This window comes from Tupaia chinensis, unplaced genomic scaffold (genome assembly GCF_000334495.1).
Source record: "Tupaia chinensis unplaced genomic scaffold, TupChi_1.0 Scaffold000008_1, whole genome shotgun sequence".
NCBI classification, from domain to species: domain Eukaryota; kingdom Metazoa; phylum Chordata; class Mammalia; order Scandentia; family Tupaiidae; genus Tupaia; species Tupaia belangeri.
In genome coordinates this window covers 715,533-736,590 of record NW_006159437.1, presented here as the reverse complement: position 1 = coordinate 736,590, position 21,058 = coordinate 715,533, and the positions used below count along the sequence as shown (strand labels likewise).

The following is a 21,058-nucleotide window of genomic DNA, read 5'->3' as shown; positions in this document are numbered from 1 at the left end:
ATACCACCTAACCCCTGTCAGAATGGCAAAGATTAAGAATATAAACAGTGATATGTGTTGGCAGGGATGTGATGAAATGGGAACTCTCCTACCCTGTTGATGGGAATGTAAACTGGTTCAGCCCCTGTGGAGAACAATAGGTAGGTTCCTCAAAGATCTACGAATAGAACTACCATTTGATCCAGCAATCCCACTTCTGGGTATCTACCCAAAGGACAGGAGAATGCTCAGTCAGAAAAGTGCTTGCACATCAATGTTTACTGCAGCATTATTCACGATTGCCAAGACATGCAACCAACCTAAATGTCCACAAACTGATGAATGAATTGGAAAAGTGTGGCATATATACTCTGTGGAATACTACTCAGCCATAAAAAATAACAAGACCCTGGCATTTGATAGAAAATGGTCAGATATGGAGGATCTGAGTGAAGTAAGCCAGGCTATGAAAGAAAGATATTGTATGTATCCACTTATTATATACCGACTATTTGCACTCTATGGTAGAGAGTGAAATATTGGAGGACATAAAAGCAGTGAAAATATTTAATGAGAATAAGACAGTGTGGAATGGGGGATGAAAAGAAGAGGATAGAGAAAGATAGCAAGAGAACAATAGAGAGGCATGATAGTGGGACACATGGCTTATTATCTGTTGATGATGTGTTTAGTATTCTCAACTGGATTGGTCTGAGTATTTCATTATGAGTAAAGTCTTTTTACAAGCAAAATGAGAAATAGTGATCTACTGTTTAAAAAACAATTGGAATAATAATAATAATGATCGGGAAAAACAACGAAAAGATATTGAATGATGAAGTGGGGATTTTAATGTCTCTGTATTGACTGACATGCATGGCATTCCCTTTTGAAAAAGCAATGTAATACACTATAAAGTTATATGCAATTAAATTTAATATAAACAAGATTATGATGATAATAAATAAATAAAAGAACCTGAATATGTTTTGGTCACCCAAGATTATCTGCATTTGAAAGAAATTTTAAAAAGTGACCTATATTCAAAAGATATTGTGTTCTCTTTGAAGGTATAGTACAATCCGTACCAATGGTCTCAGTTTAGAACTTGAAAACATGTATAATTAAAACATTAACGTGTTATTATTTCTGTGTTGTTTTCAGAGTGAGTGTGTTATTTGTGACAGAAGGGGAAAAAAAAAAGATGTTGGCTGCAAATTTGCTGCAGCAGATAGGACACAAAGTGTGTTCATCCTATTGTCCTGAGGTCACTTACCCCTTCTCCTCACTTGAACCATGGTCTCTCCAGGTGGTCTCTCACAGCAGCACTCCTCCACACACAACTTTCGTATTAAACTATGTTCATTTTAAACTATTCCTTAGGTGCCTTAGATGATGGATGACTAAGTATTTTTCAGGGAGTAAAGGAATTTTGGCCTGATTTTTCAGGAACACCAGGACTTTTCCAAAACAAATATCATCATGCTGGCAGTCTCAGGCACCATGACTGAGTGTTTTCAGGGGAAGATCCAACGATTTCTAGCTCTTCCCAATATGGCAGAACAAGTGTACCTGCCTTATCCCTGAATGAGCCAGACTCTGGGTACATAATACCCTTCTTTCTTCTACAAAGAGCCTCTACATAAAGGATGAGCATCCCCCAGGCCACTGGTAAGTCTAGAAAAGCACACCTTATTCACTGGGCTTTCACACATATCCCAAGTATGGTCAATATTTGTAAGCTCAAAGGGCTGATAAAATTAGTAGTAAGGGTTTTATTTTCAGATTTTAATGGAAATTCTTATTAAGTTCCAAGTCTTAATTTTTTATCCTGCCTTAATCAAGCCCTACACACATGGCCAGGTGAGAGCTAGCATCTACTACAAATGACATATTATTCAGACTTGGTCTTCAGTGTCACAGTTGTCAGTTGATGCCACCTGGCTCTAGTGTAATGGTCCAGCTCTGCATCAGACCTCTCAGGAGAAATCATATGCTCTCTCTCCTATGTACTCAGTGTTTCTTTCTCTATTGGCTTCCTCTTTATATATTTCAACAAGCTTAAAATTGTCCTCTGTGATACCATTCCTTCCTCTTCCCCAATCTTTTAAAATACTGTCTAAATTGCTTTCTTCTTTTAATGCCAAACTTCTGAACTTATTGCACTACAGCTCTACCCAGATCATACGACTGAAGCAACTCAAAGTTAGTCAGAGAATCCCCTTCCTTGTTGCTTCTATACAAGGTGAAATGGCCAAGGATGGGAATTCCAAGTTCTATTTTATTGAAAAAATCTGTAATGGACTAAATGTTTGTATCTCCCTCCCTCTAAATTCACAAGTTGAAGCCCTAACCCAAATAAGATCATATTGGAGACAAGGACTTTGGATAATTAAGTAATTAGGTTTAGATGAGGTCATAGATGGGTTGTTACTATTTCACTGTGATATCTGTTGGCTCACTATCAATATTCTCGTTTGGAAAGAAAAATCAAAATGCTCACCCAGGACACAACGACTAATGCCGAAGACTTATTTGTCCTTGTTTATGGACAAAATGTGTTGCTAGCAGAGAACCAAGAGGGAACTTTCCTCAGAGTATAATTCTATTTAGTATTTCACTTAGCTCTTGCACTCAATAAAAATGTATATTAGAATGCTGAAGGAACAATTGCAGGAGCATAATAATGTTCTATTCACATAGGAATTTTAAACATTTTAAATTAGTTCCTTGTATCCAACTCATACCTTTTTCAGGGTTGTAATTGTTTTTAGTTTTGCACATTATTCTGCATGCAAAAAGTCATAGGAACATACTGTCACATTCAGTTCCATGTGCCATCAAATTTTTTTGCCTCCATTAAGGTTATTTATCCAGAAAATCATTAGAAATATGTGTGTGACATTTAGTCATTAATATAATTTTTTTAAATGAAGCATGCTATTTACATAAAATTTTAATTTTTCTGTTGAGTAATGTTAATGTATTTTGCCTTAAAATGAAGCAATAAATTATTTGGATATTCATAATTTACTTCTATATGAATATCCATGGATTTCTGTGCTTCTTTTTTATCACCAAGAAAGACAATTTTGTGTAATATTTTGTATCAACAGGGTTAAATATTTTCCCATTTAATCACATTAAAATAAGAATAAAAGAACTTAAAAGGTGTCAAAGGTAGCTTCAGTTGATCTTTCAGAGTAGGATGATGCCTGGACTTCTAACTTTAATAACTCAAGTAACCCAAACACTCAGTCAATTAATTAAACTCTGATATTGCATTCCAGAAAATGTAAAGCAAGTGCCCTTTGGTTGTGTCAGATATTTGGCTGTGAATAAAATAAATAATTGACATAAACTTTGCAAAGACAGGTTTGCACCATTATCTCTATTTATGTAAACAGAAGAGCCTGTCTTAATAATGTCACCGAACCTGCAACTCCTCAGAACGATATTCAAACAGATACATCAGTCTGGAAGCTCTTCATTCCAGCATCTTTTCAGTGTTTATAGCTACATACACAAACTACCAAACACCCTCAGTGTACCGTAAGAGTAGGAACCACATATTCAGAAGAGTAATAAACCCATTTGGTGATACGTTCTTGAGAGTTCTCAGCCCTTACTTCAGTTGACAAAACTCTGCTACATTTTTTTTTTGCATCAAAAAAATATCATCTACCACATATAATATTATACTATGTTTGTAGTTTATATAACTTTGGAGATAAACTAGAAAAACATAAAAACACAACCAAAAAAAAAAGGTAAAATCATAGACATTGAGAATGTGGTTATATTTTAACATTGCCGTTTTATAGGGAGTTACAACAATACAATAGGAAGATAAATGAAAAAATTAGTAAACAAATTTTTTTCATAGAGCTTTAGCTCCTAAGAGCCTCTGTGGGCCAGTTCATGTATATGGTGCTCCTTTGAGAAGCTATACCTTGTGCTAAGTAGCTACATATGGTGGGCTGGCCCCATAGCCTAGAAATTAAGGGAGCCAAATCCCACAGGACTAACTGTGGTTTTAATCTAGGACCCAGTGACTTGAAAAACATGGGGAAAGCATGTGCACGTGTGCCAAAAATCCCAGCAAGAGAGAGACATGGAGGAGAAGGGATTCTATCATGACTACATCCCATTGAGGGGTGCTTTCTCCCTCTGTCTCTGAGGCACATATGTCCTTTGACAATTAAACACCAAACAAACAAACAAAATGATAAAGAAGAACACTATGTGTTGTAATCATCAATTAGAAATATATTTCTTATGATAATTAAGTAATGTATGATAAATTACAGCAAATAGTTACACAATTTACTGACAAAACCAGCACTTCCTAGATAACCAAACAAGTGAATTTGGACCAAGCTTATTTCTCTCTTGAAAGTAAGACTACAAATAAAATTAATTTCTAGATTTACAATAGTAAAAAGAGAATATCTTCAGATGATAAGAAAACAGCTGCAGGTGTGAGAAAGGAATCAGAATGTACAGCGATACCTGGTTGCCAGAGCAGTGCTGTGCATCCTCACACCACCCAGCACCATCTCCCCCTAGCAGTGAATTCTGCATATTGTTCACTAGTCTCTGTTTTCTAGGTCGGGTGACCACATCTGTATGTATGCAGAATCACTGAGTGAACTTGGAACATGCACAGTCCCAGGACAAGATATCTCTTTGCATCACATTGCTAGCAAAACAGCTTTCAGAAATTACTCATGACCAAAAATGACATGAACGTTTCTGAGGATCCATAAAGGCAAGGAAGTTAGGAACATGGATCTGGATAAAGGTGATAGTGGAACAGAATCCTCAGAAAACCACGTGGGATGCGGTAAAGAGAATCTCGGAATTCAAACCAACCAACATTCCAGTTTAAAGAACATCTTTTTACTTTATTTCATCACGTCTCTTTCCTCTTAATGAAAATGCCATTTTACAACTGGACTCTATGGCTAATGCATTTTGGTTGTTGTTATTTCATAGCCCTTTGTTTTTATGCTTACTGATAACTATATGCCAGGAGGTTACTACTCAGGGGATGTTAGCTACCATGAAAAACCATGGCAAGAAGGAAATAAATTAATAAGGAAATTTTATTATCAGCATTTGATGGAAAACTTGAAATCGATACAGCAAGATGTGGGCATAGACCCAGCCTGGTGGTGCGGTCTCTAGTGTACTGGACTGCAGTACTGGAAGCCACGTGGCTGGGTGCATGTTCACATTTCCAGTTGGCTTGAAAACATGCAGGGCCAACTTATGAGGGCCCAAGCTTCTGGGGAGCTGGACATCTGGGAAAAGTGGATTGTGGCAGGATGACATCCTGTCAAGGGTGATTGCTCTCTCATTCTGTCTGCCATCTCCTCTCTCACACTATCATATATTACATAAATAAATAGGCATAAATTACTGGCTTCTTCCCAATAAAACAAACTTAGGGGTGTTTTTATTTGAAATAATAACTTTATGGGTTTCAAAGATATATTTTTCCCAAAGGCTCCCTCATTGGATCCCAAACTATATGATTTCTGCTAAAGATCCCCATGTTGTTTGGCAAATTAAAGATAGAAAGTCCAGAATTTTATGGCCTGCAGATTGTTTGACATATGTTGAGATTAGAAATTTCAAACCAGTTGAGGCATAGATGAAGAATGCCTAAGGGGAATTACATTTAAAATCACATAAATTCACAGGAGCTTAGGTTCCTCACCTACAAAATGGAGGAAAATAACATCCATTCCACTTATCTTGTTGACTGGCTCAGGTGGATGGAATAGTTATAAAGTGATGTACACAGCTACTGCTAGTAGAATTCTCCATTTTTAAAGGATTATTTCAAAAAACAAAATTAGTAACATTAATGGGGGAAAATGTTTAATTTTTGGATAATTCAATTGCTCTTAGAACTTCAAACATGCATATCATTTTTAAAATTATAAGTGAAATTTCTTTTCATGGGTCTTAGGAAGAAATGAAGCACATACATTTTAACCTTGCTTTCTTCTTAAGGCATAATCAGGAAAAATATAATAAGTCATTATTACAGAAACTGCTTTCAAGAAAATAGAAATGATCTGTGCTTCACTTTCACCCCCAACGCACACATTTGGGCACATTACCTTTATCTTGCCTTATTTATTTTGGTGCTTTGTGACTAGCAAATCGTTATATCATGACATTGAGGTTGAGAGAGCCCAATTCGTGCATAGCACTGTGGAACACCTTTATTAAAATCTACATTAAAGTTCAATAAATAAGAGAGCCATAGTAAGATAGTTACTTAAGGGACCTTATTTCAGTTGCAATCAAAGTTGGAAATATAATTTCCTCAGGTGCTTAGTTTTCTTTCCTCAACCCCAGATTACTAATGGGTTGGCTCCACAATGATGAAAAAAAAGAAAAGTCAGAAGCTGGGAGCAGCAGATGGTGTAATGGTTATGTCACTGGACTCCCATCTGGTCGAACCTGGTTTGAATTCCAGGTCCAGTGGTTTGAAACTCATGCCATGCCCCCATGCCCAAAATCCCGAGAGGAGAATGGAGAAAGGATTGTGGCATGGCCATCCCCCTCTTGGGGGGAGGGGGGTGATTTATTGCTTTCATCTCTCTGTCTCTTTCTGTATCTCCACCAAGTGCATGGGTCTTATTATAAAAATGTCTCTAAAAGAGTAATAATAATAATAAGAAGAAGCCAGAAGCTGTCTTCAACCACAGCCTAAACTAGTACTTAGATCTAGTGCTTGCATCTCTGACCCAGTCCCCAGCCTGCTGATGCTCCACAGAGGGTGGATCCTTGTGAAAGCTACAGGTTACTGGCAGAACTGTAATTACCACTTCTAGCAAGAATGAAGCTTAGCTGACTGTAGTTTCTTTCAAAGGAATGAAACAAAGAGGATCTTCTGGTCTACATTCTTACTGCAACCAAAATGTAAAATTTGAAAAAGGAAGACAATAAGAGGAAAACATCACTGGGAAAATAGAAGGAAAGAATTTTTTAAAAACAACAAAGATGGGAGAGAGGAAAAGAGAGAGATGATGGAGAGAGGAGAGAAAGGGAAAGTGAGAGAGAAGAGAGACAAACCCAGGTCAGATAACTCACTTGGCATTCCCTGCCCCTGGCTTCTTTCTTCGGAAGATGTTGAGGAAAGTATTGGAGCGGCAGGGAAGCTTGCCATCGCCCACGTGCATGCGGACTACGTCAGAGGTGGTGAAGGCACTGCGGACATTTCTCTCGGGCTTGGCAATAATGATGTACATCTTGGGGGTGAACATGCACCCCAGGGCCACCGTTACACTGAGGCTTACTGCAAAGCAGGTAGTGATGATCTTGTAGTTGCTCCCAAAGTAAATGGGCACGAAAGCTAGCCAGATGATGCAGGTGGTGTACATGGTGAAGGCGATGTATTTGGCCTCGTTGAAGTTGGCGGGCACGTTGCGGGTCTTGAAGGCATAGTAGGTACAGCTCATGATGAGGAGTCCATTGTAGCCCACAGGGGCCACCACACCTAGGTTGCTGGTATTACAGATAAGGTAGACTTCCTTGATACTGGGGTAGGAGAGAATAGGCATGGGGGGCTCCATGATGATCAGGGTTACCACCAGGGTCAGCTGCACACTAATCAGGATTGAAGCAATGATCACCTGTGCCCAAGCGCTCATGAACCTGGGCTTCCGGGTGCAGATCTTCTTCTTGCTGCCAGCCAGGATGCGTGCAATGCGATTGGTTTTGGTCACTAATGCCGAGTAGCACATGGCAGAGGAAAGGCCAACCAGGAGGCGCTGGAGGTAGCAGGACGTGGTAGTAGGTTTGGCAATGAGAGTGAAAGGGCACACGTAACCCAGGAAGATGCCAGCTAGGATGATGTAGCAGAGTTCTCGACTGGAGGATTTGACAACTGGCGTGTCCCGGTATAGCACAAAGATGAGGGTGACAAACAGGGTAACAAGGATGCCCAGGCAAGAAAAGGCGATGGCTATGATGGATTCTATGTTGCTCCACTCGAGATAGCGAACGGGAATGGGCTCACAGCCTGTGACAAGAAAAATAATTTTAATAGGAATCCAAGATTTCTGCTGAGCAATAATAATTGTGCTTATTATTACAGTTATCAGAGTCATAGCTTTATATCTGCATGCTTCATGACTTATTTTATGCTTTTTAAAAATGCCTTATTATTACACAGATAAAGATACATCATTGTTTTCCCTGGGAAGTCATGTCCCTAAACATAATCTCATTATAGCCTAATGTGACATATTTGAACCTAAAAAACTACCATTTTTTCAGCATCAGCTTTATAAATGGATGTCACTGCATGGATGGAACTCAGCTCTACACTTTCAGAAAAAGGGAAAAACAAAACACAACTCTGTTTCTAGTGAAGGTTAAATAGTAACAATGTTACTATTAACATTAGTGAGAAATAAATGAAAAATTTTTTAGTTTTTATGCAGCTATTGTTCATAAGCAAGTCCAGATCATAGAAAAGTATGTTTTTGGCTTGCAGAGTATTTTAAATGTACATTTAATTTGAATGCCTTAGAAGAATCTGTAGTCTCCTGTTTATAACATATCTCTATATTACTCACCTTAAGTCTCATTCCTTTATTCTTATATGATTTTTAGCTGGTATTTTAGGACCTTTTGTGTTCATACCCTTTAATAGACAGACAAAGGAAGAATGGAATCTTCCCTCACGCATCTCTTGAAAGTAGAGACCAGCATTATACTGGGTTGTTGGGAAAATCATGATTACATTTTTTCATAGAAAAGCATAGAAAAATGTCATGACTTTCCCAACGATCTAGTATTTCTGAATGTCTGCCTTATCTTTTTCCTCTAAGGACAATAAAAGCACTTTTGTATTTCAGAGTGAAAGATTCATTAGGCTCTATAGACAACCCCTTTATAGGATTTTGTTTTTGGTCTGGGCCAGTCAGTATTTCCAAATTGAAAAATATACAAACATTTCCATATATTTAGGAAGACATTCATTGTTCTGTAGCCATGATAATAAGAAGCTCCAGAACCCATTTTAAACCTGTTCAGTCAATCAACAGCTCACTTCAGTGAACATGCTTTTGCATGCCAACCAATTGGTGCCATCCCTTGCTTCTGACAATCACCCGTGCTGGGACAGATTCACTTCAGTGAATGAGTGCCCACCAAAACAACTATGGTCTCAAGGGCTAATCACATATCTACAGATGATGTCAACCAGCTCATGCTCTGAAAGCTTGTCAACCCCTCAACTCCACACTTTCCAAAAATTCCATGTAATATGAGCAATCTTTTCTGTTCAGAGAAAATTACCTGACTAGCATCACTGTTTCTTACTGTAGTAAGCAGTACATTTAGCTTTGTGTGTGTGTGTGTGTGTGCTTTAATTTCATGTATTTAGCCTCACCGTCTTTCATATCTCCAGAGGTTTCACCAAGAATAGTTTGAAGACTCTCATTAGTAAACTCCAGGAGATTCTCTGACCAACAGGTTACTCACTGAACCCCTCATACCACATTGTGTTCTCACATTCCACCATGTTAGTCAGTCTCAACAGTATTCTGTTCTAATTAGTTTTATTGGGTTATTGTTGTTGAATATATTTCATCATTCTAGGGATTTGTAATTATGTGGGTCTTTGTATAAGGTCTTTCTGTAAGATAAGTTACACCTATGTCTTCACATTAAATTATTCAAGTTTTTCATTTTGAGGTGCACTTTTGGTATTAGACCTAAGTTTTTTATATAATCAATGAACATTTTGCTGTACAGAATATACAATTTGATCATCTTTTTGTATATCTGTTCATTCTCCTGCTGTTTTCTTTGTTTTTGTTATTTTTACCAAAATATACAAAGTCTTGTTTTACAAGTTGTTTTGAACCATCTATTTCTGCTGAATTTAAATAAAGGTATGGCCCACAGAGGAGAAATAAAGGCATAGGCTTAAGAGGTCTCCAATCCAAGCTGGTCCTTGATGCCCATGTCTGCAGATCTGTGACGCTGATGAACCATCTTTAGAAAGTGATTGTCATTCTTAGCTTCAGGTCCCTTATAAAAGCTTCATGAGTTTACTTCTTTTATTGTCAGTTTGTGAAAGATCACTTTGCTTAGTGATGGTGTGGTGCCTTCCTACACTCTTTTTGCTTTGGGAATCTAAGACACCATTTACAAGTGCTCATTCTCAACTGACAGGGGCTTCTCTTCCTTGAGAGTCAAACTTGTCCTCGTCTGTCCCAAAAACTCTCTAGAAGAACATCTCCTTCTTATATAAAGTCACACTCTAATCCTAAATCTTTTTGTTTTCCTAATAAAGAGTAGATAGTTGATACATAGAAGATGGATGGATGGATAGAGATTTAGAAGAACAATGGCCATTACAAGGACTATTTATATCATAAAAATAAATAAATTAAAATATTTGTGAGAAGCTCCAAACAAATTAGGAGATAAAATACTGGCTTATTGAGGCTAAAAAAAATAAACCAAACTCGTACTTGAATTTGTGTCATGGTCTTTGTAAATTTCTGAAAGCTAGTACCTTTACATTCTCTCTTTTTCTATGTAACTTACCTGAATTTCTAAATAAATAAATAAATAAATTTTATCTGCAAAATTATCACTAGAAAAGAATACCACATTACAAAAATCGGAACATAAGTCAAACCTATGGAAGTTGAATTAAAATACTGGTTTAGAGCCAAATAAAGAGCTGCAATTGATGGTTTTTCTAAACTTCAGGGACACACGCATGATTTTGCTATTGAATTTTTCCTAGATACTTACTGTCCTGCACTACAAATATGCCCCAATTAATCCAGTTACTTTTAAGCTTCTCAAGGGGAAAAATGTTCAAAAGCAGCAGAGTAGAAAGAGCATATTTAAATAACCCAGTGGTATATAATTAAAAAAATAAAGATTAAAAGTTAATCACACAAGTCACTTTCAGCAGCTTATATCTTAATACATATTGAAAACTGTAAATGAACTAAAAATAAAAGATAGACTTTATGAAACTTTCAAATAGTTCTGGAGTAGACTCAATGCCTGACATAAAAAGGACCATGTTTTCTCCTGTAGAGAGGCTTGAATTTCCTGAAATAATGGAATCAAACAGAAAAATAAAGTACAATGTAAAATGACCTATTTAGAAAATCTCCTATATGTTGCTAGATATTTCTAGATAGACATAATGAGCACATGAGCTAAAAATCTATATAGTTGTGGTTTTTCAGGTAAATCAACTAATAAAGCCTTCTATATCTATGATTTGGGAGCCTGTGGAAAAGAGAATCGATATATACTGTAAGAAGTGCCATCCAAACAACTTGGCTAAAACTTGGAAGGACAACTACCTAAAATCTGTTTAAGAACTTAACTCATTGGGAAATATTGGCACCCAGGATTTCCCCTACCTTCCTCTTAATTCCCAAGGAAAACAATATCTCTTATTGTTAAGGGTACCTTTACGTCTACCAATATAGTGCCATTATTAATAGAATATCAGCTACCTTTATTAATAAAATCAAGTGATGAAAACAGTTCTTTGTCCTAGCCTATAACTGATACTTTGAATTTATTATTAGAAGAATACTTCTCAGGTCAGTAGGTGGTATGGACGTTAAGATGCTGGATCTGACATGGCCAACAGTATGGTTGAGTCCCAGACCCAGAAGCTTGAAAATCATGCTGGGCATGTGTGCATGCATGCTCATTTTCCAGGGAAGAGACTGAAGGAGAAGGGATGGCTATCCCCCAAGGGGGTGATTTGTCACTTTCCCTATCACTATCTTTGTTTTTGTCTCTTTCTGGTGCGCACAAGTGCCTGATAGCAAAAATTAAGAAAAACAAATTCTTCATTCTCTGTGTCACAAAACCTGCAAATTTAATAGACAAGGTGTACTTAATTTCTATGCATGATAAACTTATAGCTACTCTAAACATCAAAAATACTATACTGCATATAAGTCAGAAATTATCCAACATAATTTTGTCCTAGAATCCCTATGGATAAAAGGTCCACTGAAATAAAAAGACAGATTAGAAGAGACCACGTAAGTGTTCATACTTTCATAAACACCTAGAATATCAATAATCTTTCTTTATGTATAAGTATTAAAATGCTACAGATTGTATGACACCTAGGGAAGAACCATCACTCACTGAGGTAGGCAGCCTCTAGGCTGGTCTTCACTGATCCTTACTTTCTGGTGTCTATGTCCTTGTATAATCCCCTCTTTTTAAGTATAAATAGGGCCTGTGACTTGCTTACATTCTTTAGAATATAGCAAAATTGAGGAGATTCACTTTCATGATTAGGTTATATAAGATAATGACTTTATTTTATTGATAGATTCTTTTCTGGTTCTCATGAAGCAACCTGCAATATTGCTGAGGTACACATGACAAAGAACTGAACAATCTGCAAAATACTGAATCCCTTAGTCCAAACAAACTTTGAGGATTTTACCCTGAGAATAATGATTTGAGTGGGTTCAGAAATGTACCATTTCCTTATCAATCCTTCAGATGAAAACTCATTCCGAACCTTGTGAAATATCATGATGGATCTGGCTAAACTGTGCCTGTATTCCTGACCTACAGAATCTGTAAGATAATAAATATGTATCTTTTTAAAGAGAGATTTTTGCTATGGAGTACATGTGCTTGCTGGAGAGACAGAGAGAGAAAAAGCAATAAATCACCTCCTGGGGGAAAGGCCAGGAGAAAATAACCTCCTGGGGTAAAGGCCGGGGGAAAGACCACAGTCCCTTCTCCTCCGTTCACTTCTTGGGATATTGGGCACACACGCCAGGCACTTGGCATGAGTTTCAAGCCACTGGGTCTGGGACTTGAACCACAGTCGGCTATGTGGAAGTCCAGCACTTTATCCCACTATGCCACCTGCTGATGCCTACATATATATATCTTTACTAAATTTTGGTGTAGTTTGTTATACAAAAATAGATAACTAATTGGCCCATTCCTCAACTCAATAAATAATGCTTAATCTCCTTGCCTAAAGGTAATTTTTAAAAAGAATTATTTATTTATTTATTTCCATTTGTTATTTTTTTTTTCTTTATTTGATGAGAGAGAGAGAGAGAAAGGGAAAGTGAGAAAGCAAGCCACCAGGTCCAGGACTTGAACCATGTTTGGGCTATGTGGGAATCCAGCACCCTTATCCACTACACCATCTCTTGGCCCCAAAGGGCAATTTTTTGGTATTAATTTTATCTATTTATTTATTTACTTTTTAAAATACATTCAATCACATTATTTAGTTTAGAGAGTGAACATTTCAATATGTGAACATTTCTCCCAGTCCAGTTGATCAAAATATAACAATACTACCTCCCTGTCCCGACAATGCTCTGTCTCCGTATCCCTCCTCCAAATGTCCTTCCCCAGGCCCCACTCCTCCACACACACCAAATCTGGCATTCACACCCATCTCTTGTGTTTGTACATCCTTTAGCCCGTCACTTTCAGTCATAGAGTGCGGACACTCGGTATATATTAAGTGGGGACATACAATATTTCTCCTTCATAGCCTGGCTTGCTTCACTCAGCAGTAAATCTTCCATATTCTTCCACTTTCTGTCAAAAGCCAGGGTTTTGTTGGTTTTTATGACTGAATAGTATTCCATAATTACAATACAGATTAAAGTAGGCAACACATCTTTAGGTCTTGTACTAATGATGTAGGGGACAGAGACCCTAAAAATATAGTTAGAGTATAGGGCTAATATGAAATCACAAAATGTCTAAACTTTAAGATGGAAATACAACAGCTCAGCAGCAGCTCAGCATTCACTGAACTGCTTGCTCACAAGAAACAATTTGCAGCAGTGACTAAATGATTAACCTAAAGCAATTACAACACTTAAAGCTTTTTCTGGGTCCCACTATATTTAAGGGAAAAGATAACAGTCTTTTAAGGCCCAAAACTTTTAGACAAAGAGAATCTCATGACCTTCTTAGGTAATTCAAAATTAGAAGAATAACTGGACCCATCTAACATGTGACCCCTACCACAAGGGGCGTACATGCACAAGCTCCCCTGAGAATAAGTCCATACAAAGTCCTTTCTGATCAAGATAAAAACCTCTGGGACCATCAGATGGTGCAATGGCTACATCGCTGGACTTTCATGTAGTTGACTGTGGTTTGAGTCCTGGACCTGGTGGCTTAAATTCACATCAGGTGCATGTGTGTGTGTATGCCCAAGATCCTGAGAGAAGAATGGGGGAGAAGGTATTGTGGAATGACCATTCCCCCTGGGGGGGGGGGTGATTTCTCGCTTTCTGTCTCTCTGTCTCTGTCTTTCTGGCTAGCACACATGACCTATAGCAAAAACCTTTTAGCTCAATTTCTCTTTGGCAACCCATGTTCCAGGACTCCCTCCCTGCTTGGGAGTTATTTTCTCTGTCAATAAACTTGGCTTTGCTGTCCCCTCTCTGTATCTATGTCTCTAATTCTTCATGAGTCATAGGTAAGAACCAGTGTACCTCTCCTGCATCCCTGTCTTTAAATCTAATGTTATGTAATAAATCCCTACCACCAACAAAAACTTCCCAGTAGTGCCTAATAGTTAATTTATTAATTATAAATTATTTCCACTTCCTCTTTCCATGTTACTATTAATTGAGGTAATTCTAATAATATAGCAACTGTATAAACCGTAATCAATGAAGAAGAATCTCAGGATTGTGTTTGTCATTTAATAAGTGCCCATGCTCAGAACAGCATTTTGAACACTCCAGTATCAAATCTTAGCTTACTATTATTTTACTATGGGTCCTTTACTAAAAACAAAGAAGATACATCTAGACTTGATATACAATAAGCAGTCTAGTCATTACTATATTATTTAAAAGTTTACCATAATTTAATTTAAAAAGTTTATGTGCCCTTTTTAAATGGACAATAATATTAATTATGTGATATCCTGATATCAATTTTGTTACCTAAAGTACTTGCTGCCACAAAGGTTTAGATTTAAAGTAAAAAACCAAAAAGCTTCTATAGAAGATACACATACTATAAAATACTTCAGAAATATAACGTAAATATTTTAGAGATGGTTATGTTATATAGGATACTCTAACTGAAAGTCATATAAAACAACAACAAATACTTGGCTAGTAATAACGAATCCATGGAGAAATTCCAAAATTTAATCGTAGATACATATAAACAGAATAAATACACTTCTGTAAAGAAATACCAGAATAAGATCCATGAGAGGGTCCAGCAGATGGCCTATGTCACTTCTCTCCCATGTGGTCAACCATGGTTTGGTTACCAACGCTCTTTTTTTTTACTGTGCTACGCCATTCTATAACTATTTGTTCATACAAGATAATCATAAGAAGATTCTATAGTGCTCATATTTTTTGTAAGCTATTCAGACTTTTTTTTACTCAATTTAAGTTACATAAATCTGAGTCATTTAGCATTTCCCTCACTAGAAATAGGAATTTGCCAAAATCTAGCCCTTTATTATTCCCATCAATAGTAATAGGAATTTGCCTAAACCATCATCAATCTAACTCAATTATTTAGATATATTGAGCTATGATTAGGGAAAACAAATTTGTGAAGTAACATCAAGGCACGCTGTACTAACTTCTCCATTATTTTTTGGATATGTGAAAACTTTACAAGATGCGATATTTGAAAGGATTCGAAAGACTCACAGAACATACATACACAATGTTTTCATTTAAAGATAAAAGGTTTACTGTATTGAGGGAAACAGTGCAGGTCAAGAGACCAGGTGCAAGCTCTCAGGTATGTCTTCATATATGGATATATTTCATCTGCAGATTGAACTACCAAGATCTGTATGATAAATATTGGCTTCAAGACAACTCAAAGCAGAATATCCTACTGAAATATTATTTTGTTATCACCCTCAAGTCCTGTAGCCAAGACAAGGTGTCAAATCTGTTACGCCCACTAAATCCAACAGTAAGAAAACTAGATTTGATCGTCACCAAATGGAGTTTCAAACTTTAAAGTTCATATCATAAATCCCAGCTTTCCTAACATGGTCAAAAGTCAAACAGATAATAATGCATTTCCAAAAATAATCATAAAGTTGTCCAAGTTTAGTTATAAAATTACTCTATCCTACACTCTCTAACAAACACAAATGAAGAAAAATGCCCTTATGGTAGAAGGAGATGCAAGCATGCATGTGTTCTAATAGTAGGCGGTTTTCATGGCAACACCAGAAACATGCTTGAAACTCCACTTGATTGCTTTAAATCTCTTGAGGAGATCTTAAATTCTTTTTTTCTATTTGGAAACCAGACTCTTCAGTGCCACTCCAAAACCATGCAAGATGGAATTGCCTAGGGAACAGTATTGCTAATTTTTTTGATAGATTTTTGCTACAGGGTATGTGAACTTGCTAGAGAGACAGAGATAGACAAAAAGTTAGAAACAAAAAGTTAGAAATCACCCCCAGAGGGGATGACCCCACTTCAATCTCTTCTCCTCCATTCTCCTCTTGGGATTTTGGGCACTCACACACATGTGCCCGACGTGTTTTAAACCACCAGGTCTGGAACTTGAACTATGGTCAATTACATGGGAGTTCGGCAATGTAATCCTTAACATCATCTCCTGGTCCTGCTAATTTAATTTTTACTAAGGTTTTTAATTGTTTTTCTTTCTATTTTTTACTTTTAGACATCAAACATTTGGAAAGCATTAGTTTTACAATCCTAAGGAAATTAGCTGTCATGACCACATTTCCCATATATGTCATTTAATGTAGTTTTGAGGTTTTAAAAAGAACTATCCAATCCTCAGGTGTGTTTGAATATCCCAAGACTAGAAGAAGAGGGGGTGGATCTTAACCAGTGTTGAGTATTGTCCTGAGCCTATCTGAGCCCTGCTTTCAAAAACTGAAGACTTTATGAAAGTCGGGTATATTGTATCTGAAGACCTGAGAATTTGAGAGCTGGGAAGTTTTTTGTTTGTTTGTTTGTTTGTTTGTTTTTGAGAGGTTTTTCGCTACAGGACACGTGCGCTCGCCAGAGAGACAGAGACATAGAGACAGAAAGCAAGAAATCACCCCCCAGGGGGGATGGTCACGCTGCAATCCCTTCTCCTCCATTCTCCTCTCAGGATCTTGGGCACGCACGCACACGCGCCCGGCATGAGTTTTAAGCCACCGGGTCCAGGACGCGAACCGCAGTCAACTACGTGGGAGTCCAGAGACATAGCCATTACGCTAACTACTGGTTCCTGGAAGTTTTAATGGTTAGAGTAATCCCAGAGAGCCTAGAGCCATCAAGCAAGTTGGTTTCCTTTAAGTAGAACAAATTACTGAGCAAAATAAAAGAGAAGTGGTAATAACGCTGATCTGAGAACCAGGGACTTCTCCTCATTTTTGTACTAAATACTGGAGTGCTTCTAAGTTCCAAATGTATTGGAGGAGGTTAAAATTTAATATTCAATTTCTTTCCAAGAAAGTCAAATTTAACATGAATCAAGGAATAAAGATAATCCATGATTATTTTACCTGAAGTGTCTTGAGGCAATTCATAATATGTATATTACTTTACAATTGAATAAGACTTCATCAAAATGCTTTTCATAACATTCTCACATTTTTATCAATGTCCTAGGAGGTGAAATTATATCTATTATTTAATTTCCAGATCAAATATTTCTTCTATGAAGACTTTCTCTTTCCAGGGGAGAAATAATTGGTCTTGTTTCTCTATGACATTTTGCATATTCTCCTATTATAGGACCTACATTTTGTATGTCTAGTTTTATGTGAAACTTTCCCCTCAGAATATAGACCTTATTTCACTCACCTGTATATTCTCAGCATCTCAGAAGAAATGCCTGGCATAAAACAGGTAATAGTAACGTATTGTAGAATTGAATGAGTGCACATTAGTGTGAGAGAGCACAGAAACCATGGAATGGAGAAAAATAGTCTCAAGAACTTAGATTTTTCTATTATTTAATAAGAAAAACTTAGAATGGTGTTTCATTCCTTTGTTTGCTTGATTTTGTTTTGTTTTCTTTTTGCTATAGGGTGCTCATGCTGGAGAGAGACAGAGAGAAGGAAAGTGAGGAATCACCTTCCCGGGGGATGGTCACACCACAATCTCTTCTCTCCCATTCTCCTCTTAGGGTTTTGGGTATACATGCACCTGTACTTGGTGTGTCTCGGACCAGGTCTCAGACTTGAACCAAGGCCAGCTATGTGAGAATCCAGCACCTTAACCCCCATGCCATCAGCTGACCTCAAGTGTGGTATTTCTTTTCTTTCTTTCTTTTTGTTTTTTGGAGAGGTTTTTTGCTTTAGGTCACGTGCGCTTGCCAGACAGAGAGAGACATGGAGACAGAAAGCGAGAAATCACCCCCCAGGGGGGATGGTCATACCGCAATCCCTTCTCCTCCATTCTCCTCTCGGGATCTTGGGCACGCACACACACACATGCCCAGCGTGAGTTTTAAGCCACCAGGTCCTGGACGCAAACTGCGGTCGACTACGTGGGAGTCCAGCGACAGCCATTACGCTAACTGCTGGTTCCCAAGTGTGGTATTTCTTTTTGATGAATCCTTTTCTACTACACGACATTTAAAGAGAAATAAGTAGCATTAATTTACAAATTATTGGCCGATGAATTCCTAAACAACCATCAAGTTATATCATGGCAGAGGACATTCCTGTTTATTCATCATAAGAAATGATGTATGAAATGTAAATGCCAGGTTATGATGTCTATTTTTTAAGAAGAAAGTTTGAGAAGCTTATTAACAGTTTCAAAAATCATTTTCTTTAAGAAACACAGCAGTTTTTCTTCATAATAAAAAAATCTATGTATTCTGGGAACCAGCAGTTAGCGTAATGGCTATGTCGCTGGACTCCCTCGTAGTCGACCGCTGTTCGCGTCCCGGACCCGGTGGCTTAAAACTCATGCCGGGTGTGTGTGCATGCGTGCCCAAGATCCAGAGAGGAGAATGGAGGAGAAGGGATTGTGGCATGACCATCCACCCTGCGGGGTGATTTCTCGCTTTCTGTCTCTCTCTGTCTGTCTGGCAAGTGCACACGCCCTATAGTGAAAATCTCTCCAAAAAAAAAAAAAAATCAATGTATTCTAAAGAAAATTTAAAAATTACTTACAAATATATTTTGCTCCACTAATATTAGAACATTTAGAGTATGTTATTTTAAAAGTAGCTCTCACTTAAAGTCATTTTAAGTATAATTGAATAAACTTACTTTAAAAAAAAGAACATTTCTCAAATAAAAAAGATTTCTCATTTTAACTAAAATTTAGTAAAAAAGAATCCAACCAGGAAAGCAAAACACCTACTTAAAGACATTACATTTACTGTTCTGAGGATTTTTACTGATTTTTGGTATTCTGTGCCTGTGGGTTTTCTCTTTCCACAACTACTGCTACCATGGCAACACCAACAACACACTGCCATGCACTGTGCCCTTGCTCTGTGCTTGACATGGCACCAAGCAAGAGGCAGGTGGCATCTCATTTGCCATTCATGTATGCAATGAAAAGGAATGAACAAATAATAGGTGTCATTAAAACATAGGTAGAAGTTTATAGGAGAGATGTATGTCTGGAAATCCTTGCAGCATAGTCTGAATGTCTAATGTATGATATAAGATCTGCTCTTTGCCTGTTATTAGATGAAGGCAGGGTAAGAGCTGTTGCCTGGATCAACTCATTTGAATGTTAACATGACTTTTACACATATGATGGTGCATAGAAAACTTTAGAAAAATAAGATGTATTAGTATTCATCTATTATAGTCAGAAAGGTTTTTATTGTTGTTGTTCTTGATTTTTTTTTCATGCCTAAAGAGACCTAAATAATAGTTGTGATTAGTTTGTAATGTGCAGACAATATACCCACAATGGAAGAAGAGCTCCAGGGAGATGAAATGTATGAGTTCGAGTTCCATTACTATGACATAGGTCTTTTATTAAAACTCTTTTGTATAATGTTTTAGAACAGAATTTTTTTTTTTATGTAGTACTGATTAAAGTGAAAACATAGCAGTAGAAAAAACTGGGGAAAGCCCAAGAAAAGGTTGACAAGAGAAAAACCCTTATATCACAAAGCCAGGACTTTTGACTGCCAAGATCAGCCTGAGAAAGAGGTCAATTTTATCTTTGAGACTCTTTCTAGTCAGCTGTGATCTCAGTCTAACAGCAGAGAGGAATGACTGGTAAATTAATCCCAGCTCTCAAATGAAATGGCCATCTCAGGGGACCTGCTTTTATAAGAAAAAGAAGCCCAGCAGCAAGCACATACTCTGGAGGAGGATAAAGGTTTAAAGACAGCAAAAATTATGAGCAGGAGGGGAGTCTCGAATCCAAAAGGAGGTTGGAAAAGCTATTCCAAACCAATCCATTGCATATAACCTTGTATAAAAGGCATAGTGAAAGAGCAGTATGCCCAGGGGCATAGAAACCTGATTTTTCACTGGGGTTTTTTTATTAGCCAAGTATGGACAAGTTGAATTTGGGTGAGTCTGATCTTCTTTCTAGTTCTCTCAATTAAAGAAATACTTAGTAGGCTGGTGTGCTGTTTAACATCAGGTTATGTGTCAGAGAAGGTGTTTCTCAGTGGGTGGGACAGGGACTAATGCATACAATTTGCTAGGTCCCACTCTACAACCAGCAAATAGGAATTTCTGGAGGTGGGTAATTCCTGGGTAATTTTTAGGCACATGACAATCTGAAAATCAGTTTTTAACTAGTGAATAGAAAGACAAGTGAGATATACTTTGTACCTTTGAAAATACCCTGATTTAATTTTCTTTTCTTTAAAAAAGCCCTTCATATTAGGCGATTTTTAAAAGCTTTATGATACTCATTTAGCTTATTTTTTTTCTGTCAGAATTAACATTTTACAAGGTGCTCTCACTTAATAAGTATAATTTTGATGATATGATCTAGTTCTACTTAGCCATTTTTTGAACTACAAACCACATGGTTTCTTAGTTTCATATTCTTATTTGGAAAGAATTAAAAAAAAAAAAAAATAGACAACCAGC

General features: G+C 37.2%; 1 protein-coding gene across 2 annotated transcripts in view; it reads right to left on the bottom strand.

The window, feature by feature from the left end:
* GRM1 (glutamate metabotropic receptor 1) overlaps positions 1-21,058 on the bottom strand; it is a 561,669-nt gene that overhangs the window by 32,596 nt on the left and 508,015 nt on the right. For both annotated transcript variants that reach the window (XM_006139863.2, XM_006139861.2), the window contains exon 9: positions 7,093-8,023. In XM_006139863.2, the coding sequence (XP_006139925.1) occupies positions 7,093-8,023 (931 nt within the window). The remainder of the gene's footprint in view (positions 1-7,092; positions 8,024-21,058) is intronic.